This window comes from Branchiostoma lanceolatum, chromosome 11 (assembly GCF_035083965.1).
Source record: "Branchiostoma lanceolatum isolate klBraLanc5 chromosome 11, klBraLanc5.hap2, whole genome shotgun sequence".
Lineage (NCBI taxonomy): Eukaryota > Metazoa > Chordata > Leptocardii > Amphioxiformes > Branchiostomatidae > Branchiostoma > Branchiostoma lanceolatum.
The window spans coordinates 2,128,189-2,143,014 of NC_089732.1; the positions used below are offsets into that span (position 1 = coordinate 2,128,189).

The 14,826-nt window shown below is 41.3% G+C and overlaps 1 protein-coding gene and 1 long non-coding RNA gene across 2 annotated transcripts; both read left to right on the top strand.

Annotated features, from left to right (window-relative positions):
* The first annotated feature begins 251 nt into the window (after positions 1 to 251).
* Positions 252 to 1,038, top strand: LOC136444370 (uncharacterized). Its single transcript, XR_010757255.1, has 3 exons — positions 252 to 334; positions 661 to 848; positions 964 to 1,038. It is a non-coding gene; the product is annotated as an uncharacterized lncRNA (long non-coding RNA).
* Positions 1,039 to 1,441: 403 nt separating this feature from the next.
* Positions 1,442 to 4,685, top strand: LOC136444972 (polycystin-2-like). Its single transcript, XM_066442785.1, has 6 exons — positions 1,442 to 1,666; positions 2,120 to 2,261; positions 2,561 to 2,779; positions 2,890 to 3,015; positions 3,162 to 3,386; positions 3,629 to 4,685. The coding sequence occupies exons 1-6, from the start codon at positions 1,490 to 1,492 to the stop codon at positions 4,450 to 4,452; spliced, it is 1,713 nt and encodes a 570-aa protein (XP_066298882.1). The 5' UTR covers positions 1,442 to 1,489; the 3' UTR covers positions 4,453 to 4,685.
* The last annotated feature ends 10,141 nt before the right edge of the window (positions 4,686 to 14,826 follow it).

Here is a 14,826-nt window from a genome sequence, read left to right on the forward strand (position 1 = left end):
CAAGGTGGATTACTTCATTAGTGATTTATTTGTTCGAATTAAATAATCATAATGGCATATGGAGTTTCCGTACAATGACAGAAACGAAAGATTAAGGTGTACAGTTACCAGAAAGACTTTCTTTACGTACAGCAAACGACATTGTGTGAAACATTTATATTTTCTAAGGCACTTCGTTTCCTCTTCCTCGTCTCTTACACTTTAAGACTTGTGGTAAGTCCACTTAGATGATTCATGTCTATAACACTTGCAGATGTGAATGAGAAATACGCTGTACTGGAAGATCCGGAGAACGACACTCCAGGGGTGCTGCCGTGGTGGTTTGTCTATATTGGTACATAGCACATTATGTTATTTGTTTCATTTAATCATGTTTTGTACCTCCTTGGTTAAACTAGTTTCACATAATCACGTAAATTCAGATCAACTGGATATATCTTAAAGTTCATAAAAACTTCAACTTGTAACATATCACTTCTACCCAATTCTATTTTTTCGGTAGTCGAGGATCAAAATATTTTCCAGTTCATAATGCAGTCATCCGCGATGCCTCCGTAGTACAACTGGGCTGTATTTCATGAAATAACACCATCCTTCTTTGCATCCCCCATACAGCAATATCTAATGATAATTTAAACTTTTTTATAACCAAAACCCCAGGCTTCATCCTTGTATTCGTGACCACCAACACCGCCGCCTTCTTCGTCATGCTGTACACGTTTGAGTTCGGGCGGGAGAAGGCAGAAGCCTGGCTGCTCATCTTCCTGACGTCATTCCTCTCCGACCTCATCCTCATCCAGCCTGTCAAGATACTCGCCATGGCGGCGCTGTTTGCGGTGTTTTTCAAGGTGTTTGATGTCATCTTTACTCACAATCCTAACAGAATAACAGCAAAGACAAGTAACGTTAAGAACCAAAGGTCCCACATTGAAACAAATCCTTATGTTGCTTGTATTGTTTCAGAAAGCCAGCAAAGAAGACAAAGTGAAGGGCTCTGATGTAAGGAAATATGAGGAGATTATGGACGGTCAAAAACAGGTAAGACGTGAGCATGTGTCGTTGATATCTAAAACTCATCTCTTGATTATTTTGCAATCATTAAGCTCCTTACTTCTCTTACAAAACAGTGCACCATAGATCTTATCGTGTTTTCCCTCAAAGCGCAAAAAAGGAAAATATAACCATCATAGGCTGGAAGCACCAGAATACACAAATGAATTTGACTTGAAATTTACTAATTTGTTGATTATTTTTAGTCTTTATGGTCATTACTTCTTAGGCAAACAAAAACAGTGCCCCATAGACCTTATCGTGTTTTTCCTCAAAGAGCGAAAAGCTTTAAGATTTTTTCCCCTAAAACAAGGAAAAGGGAACCGTCATAGATTTTAGAAGCAGTAGAATAAACTAAAGAATTTGACTTGAACTTTACTCATTTCAGAGTCCACCCGTCCCGGACCCACAGGGTTCCCCGGACCTGGCTCAGGCCCGGATGGTCGCCGTCCGACGCAGGAAGCTCAGGACGATCCTGAAGGAAGTGGCTGTTTACGCCCTTTACCTGGCCGTGGTCATGCTGGCTGCGTACGGACAGAAGAATCACATGGCCTTCTACATGTCCAATGAAGTTAAGCGGCTCGTTGTACACAACCAGAAGATGTCTTTCCAACAAGTAGGTCTTTTGGAGTTTACATGGAACTAGTGTTATATGTTTTATTACAATAGGATTAGATACAACAAAGTTTTAGATCATTAAACTTTAGTTTAGTTTAGTTACTATGTAACTGCGAGAAGATAACGAGCATTGCCACGACACCTCTCCCGAGAATTTTTCAGACCATTAGATCACTGTTGGGATATATTAGATGGGACTCTTATGAGACCCTTCTATTGCCAAAACATAGAAAGAAAACTTTTGATGTTGTCAGACCAAATGTATTCTACAGGCAGTGTTACAAAACAAGTTACAACTCTTTACACAAACGTAAGCCAAGAGTAACCCAAGGGAAATTCTTCCAATGAACTTACCAGGCTGAGAAAAACATGGTTGATAGTCAAATACTTTGCCAAAACATCAACTGCTTAGTCCTTCACTTCTTTTATGATGCATTGAACGCCATATTAGGTGAGTGATGCAGATTCCTACTGGACCTGGCTGGAAGATGTAGCCATCCCAGGTCTTTACCCAGACGCCTCTTCAGCCGTCCCGGACCTGCCTGTCTATCGCGTAGGACCGATACGGCTCCGCCAGGCTAGAGTCAAGCTGGGTAAGTTGTGATGCATCGATGCTCTTTTTCCCATAAAAAGACTTTAGACAAATGTGGTCCCAACTTTGCCTGGTAGTTACTCTTCTTGAGGAATCACTACTAACCATATACATTGTCGACTCATATATGTCTGTCTACGATACAATTACAATGTTAAGTCAATCATCATGTAAAATGATCAGTCCATGTGCTTTGATGGTCTTATGGATGGATTATTGACGGTGACATGTTGAACCTACGTCACAACAGTTGGGAATTGTTTTAACGTAGTATCATCTATAATTGTATTCCGGCTCCAGATCCTGACTGCCTGACGACAGTGTCACCAGGAAACCAGACATCAGAGTGCGACAGACGTTATGATTACTTCAGTCAGGACGAAGGGCGCTACGGAGAAGGATGGTTGCCGCTACCCACAGTCAACATCACCGCTTTCAACGCAACCAACGGCACCGCAGAGATAGCAGATCAGAACAACACAAGTCCGTGGAAGTTCCGGTCCCCTAAAGACCTACGAGGTGATTGTCAAAACCTGTGTTGCCATGACCTCCTTTTCTTTATAGATATAGACTCCAGATGTCCTTTTCGTCTGCGATTATGTCTAATATTAGAAATATATATATTTCAGATTTGCCCTATGCGGGAGATCACGCCGTGTATTTCGGCGGAGGCTACGTAGCCGACACGTCCAACAACGCGTCACAGACAGTGGAGATAATCGAAGCTCTGAAGAACCATGGCTGGATTGATAGAGGTGCTTATCTATATAGATAACCAATCAACGATGTTTAAACGAATGCCATGGCAAATTACAAATAAAGACTGACAATTTTCTGTTCATTGAATAGATCTTCTTGACATTAAACAAGTTGTGTTTTAAAAAATATCACCTTTTTTCAGCAACCCGAGCTGTCTTCACCGACGTCACCCTGTACTCGCCCGACTCAAACCTGTTCTCCATCGTGACCCTCCTGGTGGAGTTCACGGCTATCGGGGCCGGCTTCCCCCGCTGGGAGGTCCACACTGTCCGCCTCTACCGCTTCCACGGCGGCTGGGAGGTCTGGATGTCGCTCGTCTACATTTCTGCACTCGCCATTTTCACTTTGGTCTTCGCGATCAAAGAAGGTTTGTATTCTGTTTTATGTTTTTGTGGAAAGCATGATAGATATGCTTCAGTGATGTTATGTCAGGAATGATACCTCGTAGATTGAAGCAAAAATGCATAGCGTTACATGATATGACCATTCAGTTTTAGTTTCATTCTGTTTAATCTGCGTTCAGCTGCAAAGATGGTGTATTGACTTAAACGTTTGCGACTAAAACCAAGATAAAAAGTGATTTTTTTGTCTTTGCATCTTTTATAACAGCAAGGAAAGCTTACAACAGTGGATCCCTGTACATCGTGGACTTCTGGAACTGGGTGGAACTGATCATCATCCTTCAGGCCGTGACGGGGGTCGCCACCTACTTCTACTCTGAGGCTGTCCTAGAAGAAGTATCAAGTGAAAGGGAAGACAACACTATGTCAACCTTTGATGGGAACTTTGGTCTCTCTGGACATTTCGTGAACTACAGGCGCGCAGCCGTCTGGGACCAGGTCTACACTTACGTCATCGCCACCCTGTTGTGCAGCGTCACTCTCAAGATGACCCACCTGCTGCGTTTCAACCATCGCGCGTCTCTCCTGATCCACACCCTCAAGCACAGCGTTGGTCCGCTCTCCGGCTTTTCCATCATGTTCTTTCTCTACTTCTTTGCCTTCGCCATTCTGCTTCATCTGACGTTCGGTCTGCGCATGCTCGCCTACAGTTCCTTTGCTCGCACATTCGAGGCGATGGTGACCATTATAGCTGGTGACCTGAACTTCGACCAAATCTCTACAACTACTGGAAATCTTGGAACCTTCCTTTTGTTTCTGTTTGTGTTCGTCTTCAACATCTGTTTGATTGGTTTCTTTGTGGCCATCATTGACGAGTCTTATCATAGCGCAAAGGATGATGAGCAGTTAGAGAAAACTGACTACGACCTCAAAGGGTTTTTCAAATATCAACTGCAGAAACTGAAGCCAAAGAAAAAGGCAGGGAAGCCCAGAAATGAAAGCACAACTATAATGGGACCTGGTTATTCGGAGCTTAAAGTAAATGTGATGAAGAGGTTGAGGACAGTCTTTGAAGACTTAGATGAAAGATAGAAATACCAGTTTTGTTCTTGACTAGGACCATTAATCGGTTCTATCGGTATTTTAATGATGCAAACTATACATGGATCAACTGAAAATGCATGCTACGATTTTTTGTCTTGTTGATAATGTTAGATAGAAAGTAGAATAAGCAATATACTCATAATATTTGGTAGAATTAACAATGTTTGGACGTATAGTGTTTGATGATAGAATAAGCAGTTTTTACTTATATTTTTGGCAGGATAAGCAGTTTTAACTTTCAATGTTTGATGGAATGTTATTATGAACACGTATTAAAATGTGATAGAAAATAAAAAATGGGCTTATGATAATCGTACAGCGTGATTGTGATCGTATTTGTTCGAGAGGAATTACTATAACAAGATGTACAAACAGCCTTCACATGACACCGCACGTGACGTGTGTACAAGCCAGATAGTACCCACCCATCTTGAGTGGAGAAACACGATAAAAACACCGTCCTATTGCTTCCAAGTCGCCGGTTCCTTTCACAAAAATACAGCGCTGAATATTTCATAAGGTATACCAAGGACATTATACATGATGATACAGCTACTCGCGAACATACAATATGATGTCCTTTGATACCAGACTTAAAGACAGGTACAGAATAGGTTCAACAATACACGACACACAGCGTGCTTGTACCTTGCGATGACTATCTCCTTTTTTTGCCAACAAAATTGCATTGCCAGAACACCGACATCGTTTTTTCACATGTATAAAAGCCAGACCAAGGCCGCCAGATCTGGACGGAGACACAATAGAGAAAAATCTTCCTATCACTTCTAGTTCCGTGATTCCTCCGCTGTGGCATGGGCAATTTACAAAATGACAGCACTAAATATTTCATAAGGTATTATTGATACAGCTCCTCGCGAACATACAATATGATGTCCTTGATACCAGACTTAGGGACAGGCACAAAATGCCTATCTGCATTTCTAGAAAAAAATACGTTAAATTTTTGCATTGTCTGTCATGTCTACAGAACGCCGACATGTTTTTTTTCAGATGTATAAAAGCTCAAGGCCGCCACATCTGGATGGAGCCACACAATAGAAAACCATCTTCCGATCACCTCCAATTCTCTACTGTGACATATACAAGCCGGACCGAGCCGGGCCAACCTGTGTGGGGACACGCGACAGAGAATGCCTTCACCTGCCCATTGCTTCCACGCCCCTGGTTCCTTTGTAAAGCGGTGGGCGATTCACAAGAGACCAGTTTGAGCCAGATAGAAACAGCCCAAAATTGGGTGGAGACACACAATAGAAAATTCCTTCCTATTGCTTCTGAGTCCCTGGTTCCTTTGTGAAGCTGTGGGCAGTTTTCAAAAGAGCAGTCGTAAAGCAATCGCCACAATCATATGTCTCAATGGATACCAGATTGACCCTCTCTGCTATAACTATGTATGAGAAGAGACTTTTAAGGGCCGATTAGAGCTTGTCGAGAGGCAATAAATGCTTAAAACATCCCCAATGTTTGATGAACAGTTTCTCCTTAAAATATTGGTATATTTGGCAATAGTCAACAGGTAACGGCTTGTTTTTAACACAGACGGCAGAAAAGTCAGACCTGTCTGTCGCCATTATTTTGCCACTTCATCGTTAGAAAGGCGCAGACATGAAGGACACTGATGACGTCTGTACCAAGGACACCTAGTAACCAAATGACAGCAAACACCGTGGCAACGGTCTCAACAAAAGACCAAGTCCCAAACCCCCGCCCAAGACTATCAGACCTGTATGTTGAAGTATCTGTACAGCAGTAGACAGGGGAGCGCCATGGGGAGGTCGTTTCGGCGCTTGTTGATCCTCCTGGCAGCTTACATCATGTACACGGGCCCGTGTGCGGGTGAACTAATGGATTACGGTAAGCTGGGTGTAAAACCTACCTGACACTGGGTTTATTTTGCCGCTTGGGAAATGAAATATGATCACATCGTGTTCTGTCGCGTCGGTGGGAAAGATGATAACAAACTGTTTGCCGTTCGGTCTTGGATGCAGTTTGCGAGCTAGAATTATCCCAGAATCTTAAAAGTGTCGGTGAAAACGGATAATGTTACATGCTGGACCGAGACGACTGATAGGTGATTGTGAAATTTGGAGACCTTCTGTACACCAATAAATTCAGCCTAGGGTAGTCGACAATATGACTTTTGCTTTACAGTCAAATCGATCCGTACATAAACTAGAAAATCACCAGCGTCCATATTGTTCCCTTCGCCGAGAAGGTTATGCATAGGGTAGCGTTTGTGTGTGTGTGTGTGTGTGTGTTTGTGTGTGTGTGTGTGTGTTTGTGTGTGTAACGACCAGCATAAATCGAGGAGGTTTAAATGGATTGTCTTGATATTTGGTAGGTGGGTAGACCTTGATGAGACCTGAAAATGATTAGATTTTGGGTCCCTTAGCGTCTTGTTACGGTACTGCAGCGGAACTTCCTGTTTTAATATCTCGTGTTCTGGACATTTTATTCATACAGAGCGTGACGCGTGTGATGCAGGCGTGGTGGTGGGAGACAAGTACTACACTGTGGTGGACGTCGACAAAGTGACGTACGATCAAGCTGCGTCCACATGCGCCAGCCTGGGCGGCCGGCTGCCGTCCTCACGTTACCACTCTTACTTTAAGGCCTACTTGAGCCTAATGAACAACGTTGAGTACCCTTCATCCTTTCATACATTTTAGCACATATCTTGTGTTCTGGACAAGCTATAATTACAAATTTAAATGGGAGATAGCTTTTGTGCTCGGGACGAAGTGACTTGAGTTTTGACCTATTCCTTGATTTGGAACTATTATATCCTATATTCTACCAACCTGATGAAATTATTTTCGGATTTAATTCATTATTAATTCTGTACTAAACGTATTTGCTTTCTTTTAAATGTTTGAGGGCAATAATTGATAATAATAATAATAGTCTTTATTGCATATTCCTGCCCAGAAGGCTAAATGCACAGACCGCATGTGGCCTGTAAGAAACATAATGCAAAACATAAGTTGATAAAATGCTACACTAACATTAAAAACTCAAAAACATGCAAATTGTGGGCTATTGCTAAACTAAATGATGATCACCTATTGGTTTCTTCTCTCTTTCTGAAACATTTGGAGATATGACTACATACTTTGTCCATTATATGTTCGTTCTTACATGACATTAGGTATATAAAAAGTGTCCTGCTTTGACATTTTTGTACATTTTTTGTCTAATTCTATTATCTTAACAACGATTGTCGCTCATCTTTATACAAGGAACAATCAAGTAAAAAGTGGATTTCATTTTGAACATATAAATCGTCACAGAATTCACATGTTCTATCATTAGGAGGGGTACGGTTTTTGCCTGCCAGATTCGATGTGTAGGGAGTGGTCACTGATGCGAAGTTTACACATCGCTCTGCGATGTTCGAAGTTTGCAATGTTTAAATATGCTTCTGTTTCATAGATTTTTTGAAAGTTTTGTAAGTTCTTAAGTTGCCTTGGTTTTCTCTTCGTCCTTTAACATGTAATTCTGAATTAAATTTTTGGATGTAAATATCCTTCAATCTTTGTTTTAGTTCATTTAAATGAGAATGTGTGTTTGAGGGACCGTTTATGTATAGGTAGGCAAAACCGGACTCTTCTAACATTTTTCTTACATTAGATAACCAGCAGGGTGTTTGTCGGCGATCTAGATCTTGTTGTACCATATAGGCTTCGTATTGAAGACTACCTGTATGTACTGCTTTGAGCCTCTATTTGCAACGGAAAACGACCCAGTTCCGCTCTACATGCAAAGTTACTGGCGTTCCCCCGAACAACAAGGACATATTTACAGAATTTCAAATGTACAGTTTCCATCGGAGATTTGTCATTCACATTACTGTTGCACCAGACTTCAGATCCATACAATAATATCGGTACAATACATGTGTCAACAGTTTACAATGCAGTGATACAGGAGATCTAGTCTCTCCAAGCGTACTTCTGATGTTATACATTGCTCTTAAGGCCCTCTTTTGTAGATTTTTCGTGGCAGCGCTAGATATACATCCTCCTGTAAACATAACTCCTAGGTTACAATATGATGAAACTATCTCTATCTCTTTATTACATAGTACATAATAAGAGGGTTTGGAGGAGGGATGCCGAATGGGCAAATGTACAATTTTTGGGTGGACATCAGACCAGACCCTGGCGGATCTGCAGTATGGAGGCATTCTGACGGAACGGAGGTTGATGGGAAATTTTACCGCAGGTAATGCATCATTTACAATTACATGGGGGTCCGCAGGCCGGGCTCTGAAGTCGGGGTTTGTTTGTTTGTTCGTTGGGTTTGTTTGTTGGGTGTAGTTTTGATGGAAGTCGTATTTCCAAACCGATGCTCCACCATGCTAAATATTTGCCACAACACAGCTTTGAGGGTTAACAGGTTTACACTGTATGGACTAACCCTAACTCTAGAATTAACCCTAACCCTTTTTGCACAGCTTAATTCACCACCACCAATTTTTACAATGAAGAACAAAATTTTAGCTAAAATCACAACATCATAATAAAGTTGGAGCAATACTTGAAAGTAACATTACAGAAGCGATACATATAGAATACAACACGGGGTATTCCGTATCACCCGAGGACCGAGGGTGATGCGAAATACAACGTGTTGTATTTTATTTATGTCATACCTTGGTCATACCCACTCGAGAAAACACACATTTCAATGCGGAATGCGCCAGAAGTTGAGAGAGTTTTGTGTCCTCGAACAAGAAACTGTAGCAACATTGATTCCAATCTCCGAATCCGGTATTCGAATTTCCGACGGCCGCGCAACCGGCGCGCTCGAAATGCGTTCGAAATATTCTATGGCAGCCTGTGTGATAACACTCCCGAACCCTATGTGATCCGGATAGTTATCACACGGTCCGGAACACCCGTATCAGGCCCAGGCATGACATAAAACATTGTATACAGAAACTAACTACCTGTGACAAAAGACTGAAGAAAGGAACGAGAGATTTTTATGTTATTTGATATGAAGGTAGGTTGGACAGAGATGTACAAACTGAAATGCAAATTATGCAAATTGGGACTGAATTTGCATAAGTAATGAGGAATATCTACTCCATTATAGGTATGTGCTTTGAGGTCGCACCTGTCACATCTAGGACAAGTATTTCCCACGTCCCAACAGCTGGTGGTCAAACAACAAATATGGATACACTACCAAACCTGTGTACTTATTTCTATTATGTGGATACCCTCTGGCACATAAAACAAAACAACCAGCGACAACAACAAATAACTAGGGCAAATAAAACACATCATATATAACAACAAATTTCATGGAGATTTTGGGTCTTCGGACTGTTGTTAGTACCTTGTTCATTCTCCTTTTCAAAGGTATCGAATTCTAGATGTACCACTTGATGATCCTGCCAAGAGATGCGTTGCCGCGGATACGTCAAAGGATATTGTGTCGTGCCAGGAATTGCACTACTTTGGATGTGAATTCGACTTAGGTGAGTGCAAGTAATTGCAAAAAGAATTTCTTAAGTTTGATTTGTTTTAGATATTTCACCTGTTTTCGAACCTCAAGTCAATTTAAAGGAAATAGAATGTATCATCTTCATCAAAAATTTAGCCGACTATATAGGTAGTTTGAACTTTCTAACGGGAAAACATAACATAGAAATTATATAAAGCCAACTTTGTGACTGGACATTGAACAAGTATCGTAGCTTTGGAACAAATATCATAAACTACTTCTAGGACTCAATTTTGATTTTTGCCAAACGTATTTTTTTCACAATTCTTTTGATATTAGTTACGTAGTGTCGAACTACCGTTCATGCAGAGTTTGACGCCCCGGATTCGCCATGTTTCCCCACGGTTGTTCTGGACACAGGGAGTCGACCTTACGATTCGCCGTTCCAACTCTTGGGGGCTTTTGATTTCTCTACATATGGAAGGTATGTTAAATGCCCATTTAATTTTTTTGAAATGCTAGAAAATCATCGCTCCTTGAGTGAGACTATGCGTATGGCTGAAGGCCCATTCTTTAGGCGAATCTATATTTAGTAGTGCTGCAAAAAAACAAAGGCTTAGAGTCTACTTTGTATTTCTATCGCCGTGGTGAATGTGAGATGTTCAATGAATATATGTGTTACGAGATCAATAGTATCATGACATGTATAACAAAGACTTACAACCCAGAGATAGTTACGTACTTAGCATTCAATTTTACCCTGTGTGTATTGTCGTATTTTAATATGTACTCTTTTGAGGAATTATTGCTGATGATTTTAAGCTATGCCTAGTTGTTTTAAGCTATGTTGAAATGTAATGTGTCTCGCAATTCAGCTTCACGGCTGCTAAGAGATCAATCAATACACCAGTCTTACTAAATTCCACATTTGAACTATGAATATTACAATCTCATTGCCAATGTAGTATCGTTGACCTGGACTGTCCCGGAGACTACAGCATCAATTACAGGTGGAGGGTTCGCGCGGAAGAGGTCAATACACAAGGCGAGGCGCCGAACGTACCCCCAGAAGCTCTCATGCACCCTCTCATTACAAAGTACGTAGTCCAGTGGTTAGTGATCTTGCCTCTGGAAGCCCCGGGTTCGATCCCGGCTGTGTCGCTCACTCGACATGCACGCTACCGGAAAGGGTCGCATGTCCTTAGGACGGGACGTTAAGCCGTCGTCCACTGTTCATTGTGCTTGTCGAAAAGAGCTAGGAGTATTTCCCCGGTGCAATGAACCTGTAAATACTGTCCATAGCGTCTGTCTTCTCTGTCACGACCAGTGGAAGATTAGCTCATCTGTTCATAGAGTTCATTTGAGCTAAACTGGTTCTAGATCACTTTCCTTTCCCTTTTCTTTCTCTTGATAAACTGCACATATGAGACAATGTGCGGTTATAACGAACCTAGTCTGTTTCACACAGTATAGTCGTTTGCCTCTAAGCCAGGAAATTTATTTATTTATTCGGCTTCACAGATTAAAACAATATGTGAGGAGCCGGCAACAGAAACCTGGTTTCTCTACATGGCCGGCTCCTCAACAAATATACAATACAACTGACAATAAATATAGTAAAAGCTTAACATCTAAATAATACAATAATGAGGGTAAATAGAACAGTGATAAAACTATTTAGATTTAAAACGAAAAGTGAAGTACCAAAAAAAGATCAGGATTCTTTAGCACTATTGAAATTAACCCAATAGACTCAGGATATTTTGTCAGTATAGAAACCAGTCATTATAGCAAGCAACAGCATTAATCTACACTAAGACTAGTGGTTCCAATTCTCCTAGTTAATTTTGTTTCTTTATTTGGGTTCTTCACAATGTGAAAGGGAGGGAAAAACAGGTGCCTAAGCACCTTTACAACTTGCCCTCCCATACACTTGAACATCGACATAAACTGTTACAATATATAAACTTAGCATACAAATGTACAAAACACATTGTATACATCATATCTCACACATCACACACTATATACATCATATACATCATCGGCATACATCATCGGCATACATCATATAATACAACAAGCATAATCCAAATATCACAGTCCAACCTTTAGTTGGCCTACAAGGTTCTAGGGCCTGACCAGTTAGACCAAATGTTAGACGTGCCGTGGGTATTGTCTCTTCTTGGGAGCTGACATAACGGTGCTAGATCTGTGAGGTGGCTTATTCATTCACAAACTGTAGGTCAAAACTAAAACTACTGTGCGGGGTTTTTACACTTATGATCTCGTGACTATGACGTAAGAAATGTTCGTCATGATGGTGGGTTAAATCTAGAAGCTACTAATCCAATTTTTAATTCTTTTTTTAAACGTTGTAATTACCTTTACCTTGGGAAATGGGAAGTCAGTCTCTTCTCTTATCGATGTAATTGTTTCCTTCGTTAATGTTTGCTGGAACAGTGCATTTAGTTACCATGACAACGCGATGACAATTCCTGGCAACGCGCTGCGTTTGGGGAAATTCAGCGTCCGGCTGTGCGTCTCTATAACGCATGGCGTTGGCGTAACCATGGCAGCAGTATCTACTTGGATTGAGCTCAAACCGTCTCCTATCAACATCTTATTCATTGGAGGATCTAGAAGGTGAGCTGTTTAAAACATCATAACATTAAAAAATCGTAAGTAAGATTACGTTATAAAATAAGTGTGATTACACTGTACATTATCAAATTACCATTTACAATTTATAAAGAAATCCACGTGCATGCTTTGGCAAAACCCCACTGCAGTATCAGCCATGGAACAGTTTACAATTACAATGGAAAAAGAAACACTGATGGACGAACGCATTTTATTACCGACAAGGTCCCAGAGTGGCGGCTATCTTTTGGACGGAGACCCGGATGTGGCGCTTATCGATCCTGATGCGGCACCTCATGAAGAGATAAAGGGACACGAGCGCTCCCCTGACGTATTTGAATGGACCTGTCGCCGCTCAGACGGTATAGTTCTATTCATCTATCTATTCATTACATCACTGATAAAGAGTTGTTTTCTCCAATTCACTAGCTGTGAGTGACATACAACCAGGTAGATAGACAATAATGGTAGCCTGGATTCCAGCCGTATTAGCTTCAAGCTCGGAGCTAGGGTAGCGGACGGAAGCTAATAAGACTCCAGGCTACAATAATGGCTGTCATGAAGGGCTGGCCCAGGGGACCGTCGGGTACAAGTATGCAACGAAACATGTATGGACATTATGAACTACTGTATTTACTAAATGCTTAACTAAGGGCACAGAATAGAATTTACTGACTCAGGGCCAGCAAAGAATCTTTAAGGAAGTGATGATTTGGGCTTTAGATATGGTGATGGCGGCATATGTGAAGTTTGAGAATGATTGCCAGTTGAAGAAGGTTCACTGGCTTTTCGTGGAATGATTAAAGGGGACAGAAAACCATTGTATTAAAAGTGAGGCAAGGATCTTGACGTTGAGTTTTTCTTCTTATTTCTAAGTAAGGAACAATAGAAGACTTAATCTCCTTGCCTTTTCTTTCAGGAAGCGACTGCGATCAGACATTTGTCGTTTACAAAACTAACTTAAACAACAAAACCCCTTGGGCAAGTCGGGCCAGATCAGGAACCTTCATCGTGCGAGTTGAGAACCCTCAGCCGATAACAGACCGCGTCTGGCTGCCGCACGAACAAGAGGTGACTCTGATTCCAGCGGGACTGCCAACCTGCCTCATAAGGTACCGCAGTCTACAATTTGTATAAAGGAATTTACACAAAAAGGGGTAGGTAGCTTTCGCTAGGGTATTTTTTTTATTTGAGTCATTTAGATGAAATGTGTAATCAATCTCCAAGCAGATCGAACGGTTGCAAAGACCGGAAAAATTTTAAGTGCAAAATAATTCTTCTGCCAGTTGAATACGGTTTTCGCAACCGTTCGATCTGCTTGGAGATTGGGTGTGATGGTCATAAGCTCCTGCGCTGTCCCTGGCAGCAAGAGTTTGCGTAACACAGGCTATAACTTGACATTATCTGATCAGTATGTAATATTGATACTACATCATTTACTTTAACTGTAAATGTTCTAGCTTGTGAAGCGAAGAAAGCTGAATCGATATAGCAACACCCTGATCCAAATAATGATAAGATCATACTTTATGCAGTTGTTATGTGAAGACACATCCACAGGGCAGATATTGTATACATAAACTTTCAAAAAGGTAAATATAATTGACATTAATGTCTGATCACTTAGATTTATCCTTGTAGTTTTGTTAGATGAAGATTCATACACATGAAATGAAGCATGGCATTGCCGGCAATGACATTAGCCAATTGGATTGACTATCATCATCACTTTTGTTGTCAGATGTAGTCGTGGTGACAACTGCAACTACCTGGCCACCAAGAGTCACCGGCGCCTAAGGCTGTGGACAGAGTGTAAGAAATTCAGGAGCACCCGGTACGGTAGTTGGTATAGAATGGATGATGTGGATCAATCATTCTGGTGGCATGACAACGGGAATAAACCGGGTCACTCCTACTACTGGAGTCTGAAGCAGTCTCCGGATGGGTTCAGCGGCATTGACTGGGGGAACGACACTCTGACGGGCAGGGAGCAAGACGAACTGATCGTTAAAGACCATATATTCACCGTAAGTATCTATTTATTTATCTATCTATCTACCTCTCACAATAGCTGTTATGTACTGTTTAAATCGACTATTCACCGAAGCAGTAATTTCCCATAAGGCTAAACGGTAGAGCATAGAGAGACCGTCGACACTCTGCCTGACAATGAGCACTCAATGATGTCCAAGGTCCCCCAATGACTTTTCAAGGATCCCAAATTTCCCAACACACGAAGTTATT

What these genes read in the sequence shown, in the direction of transcription:
- LOC136444972 (XM_066442785.1), top strand. Translation starts at nt 1,490, where the DNA reads ATGGTCGCCGTCCGACGCAGGAAGCTCAGGACGATCCTGAAGGAAGTG. An exon ending in CCAGGCTAGAGTCAAGCTGG is followed by an intron (nt 2,262 to 2,560) that starts GTAAGTTGTGAT and finishes TTCCGGCTCCAG; the next exon opens with ATCCTGACTGCCTGACGACA. An exon ending in GGTCTTCGCGATCAAAGAAG is followed by an intron (nt 3,387 to 3,628) that starts GTTTGTATTCTG and finishes CTTTTATAACAG; the next exon opens with CAAGGAAAGCTTACAACAGT.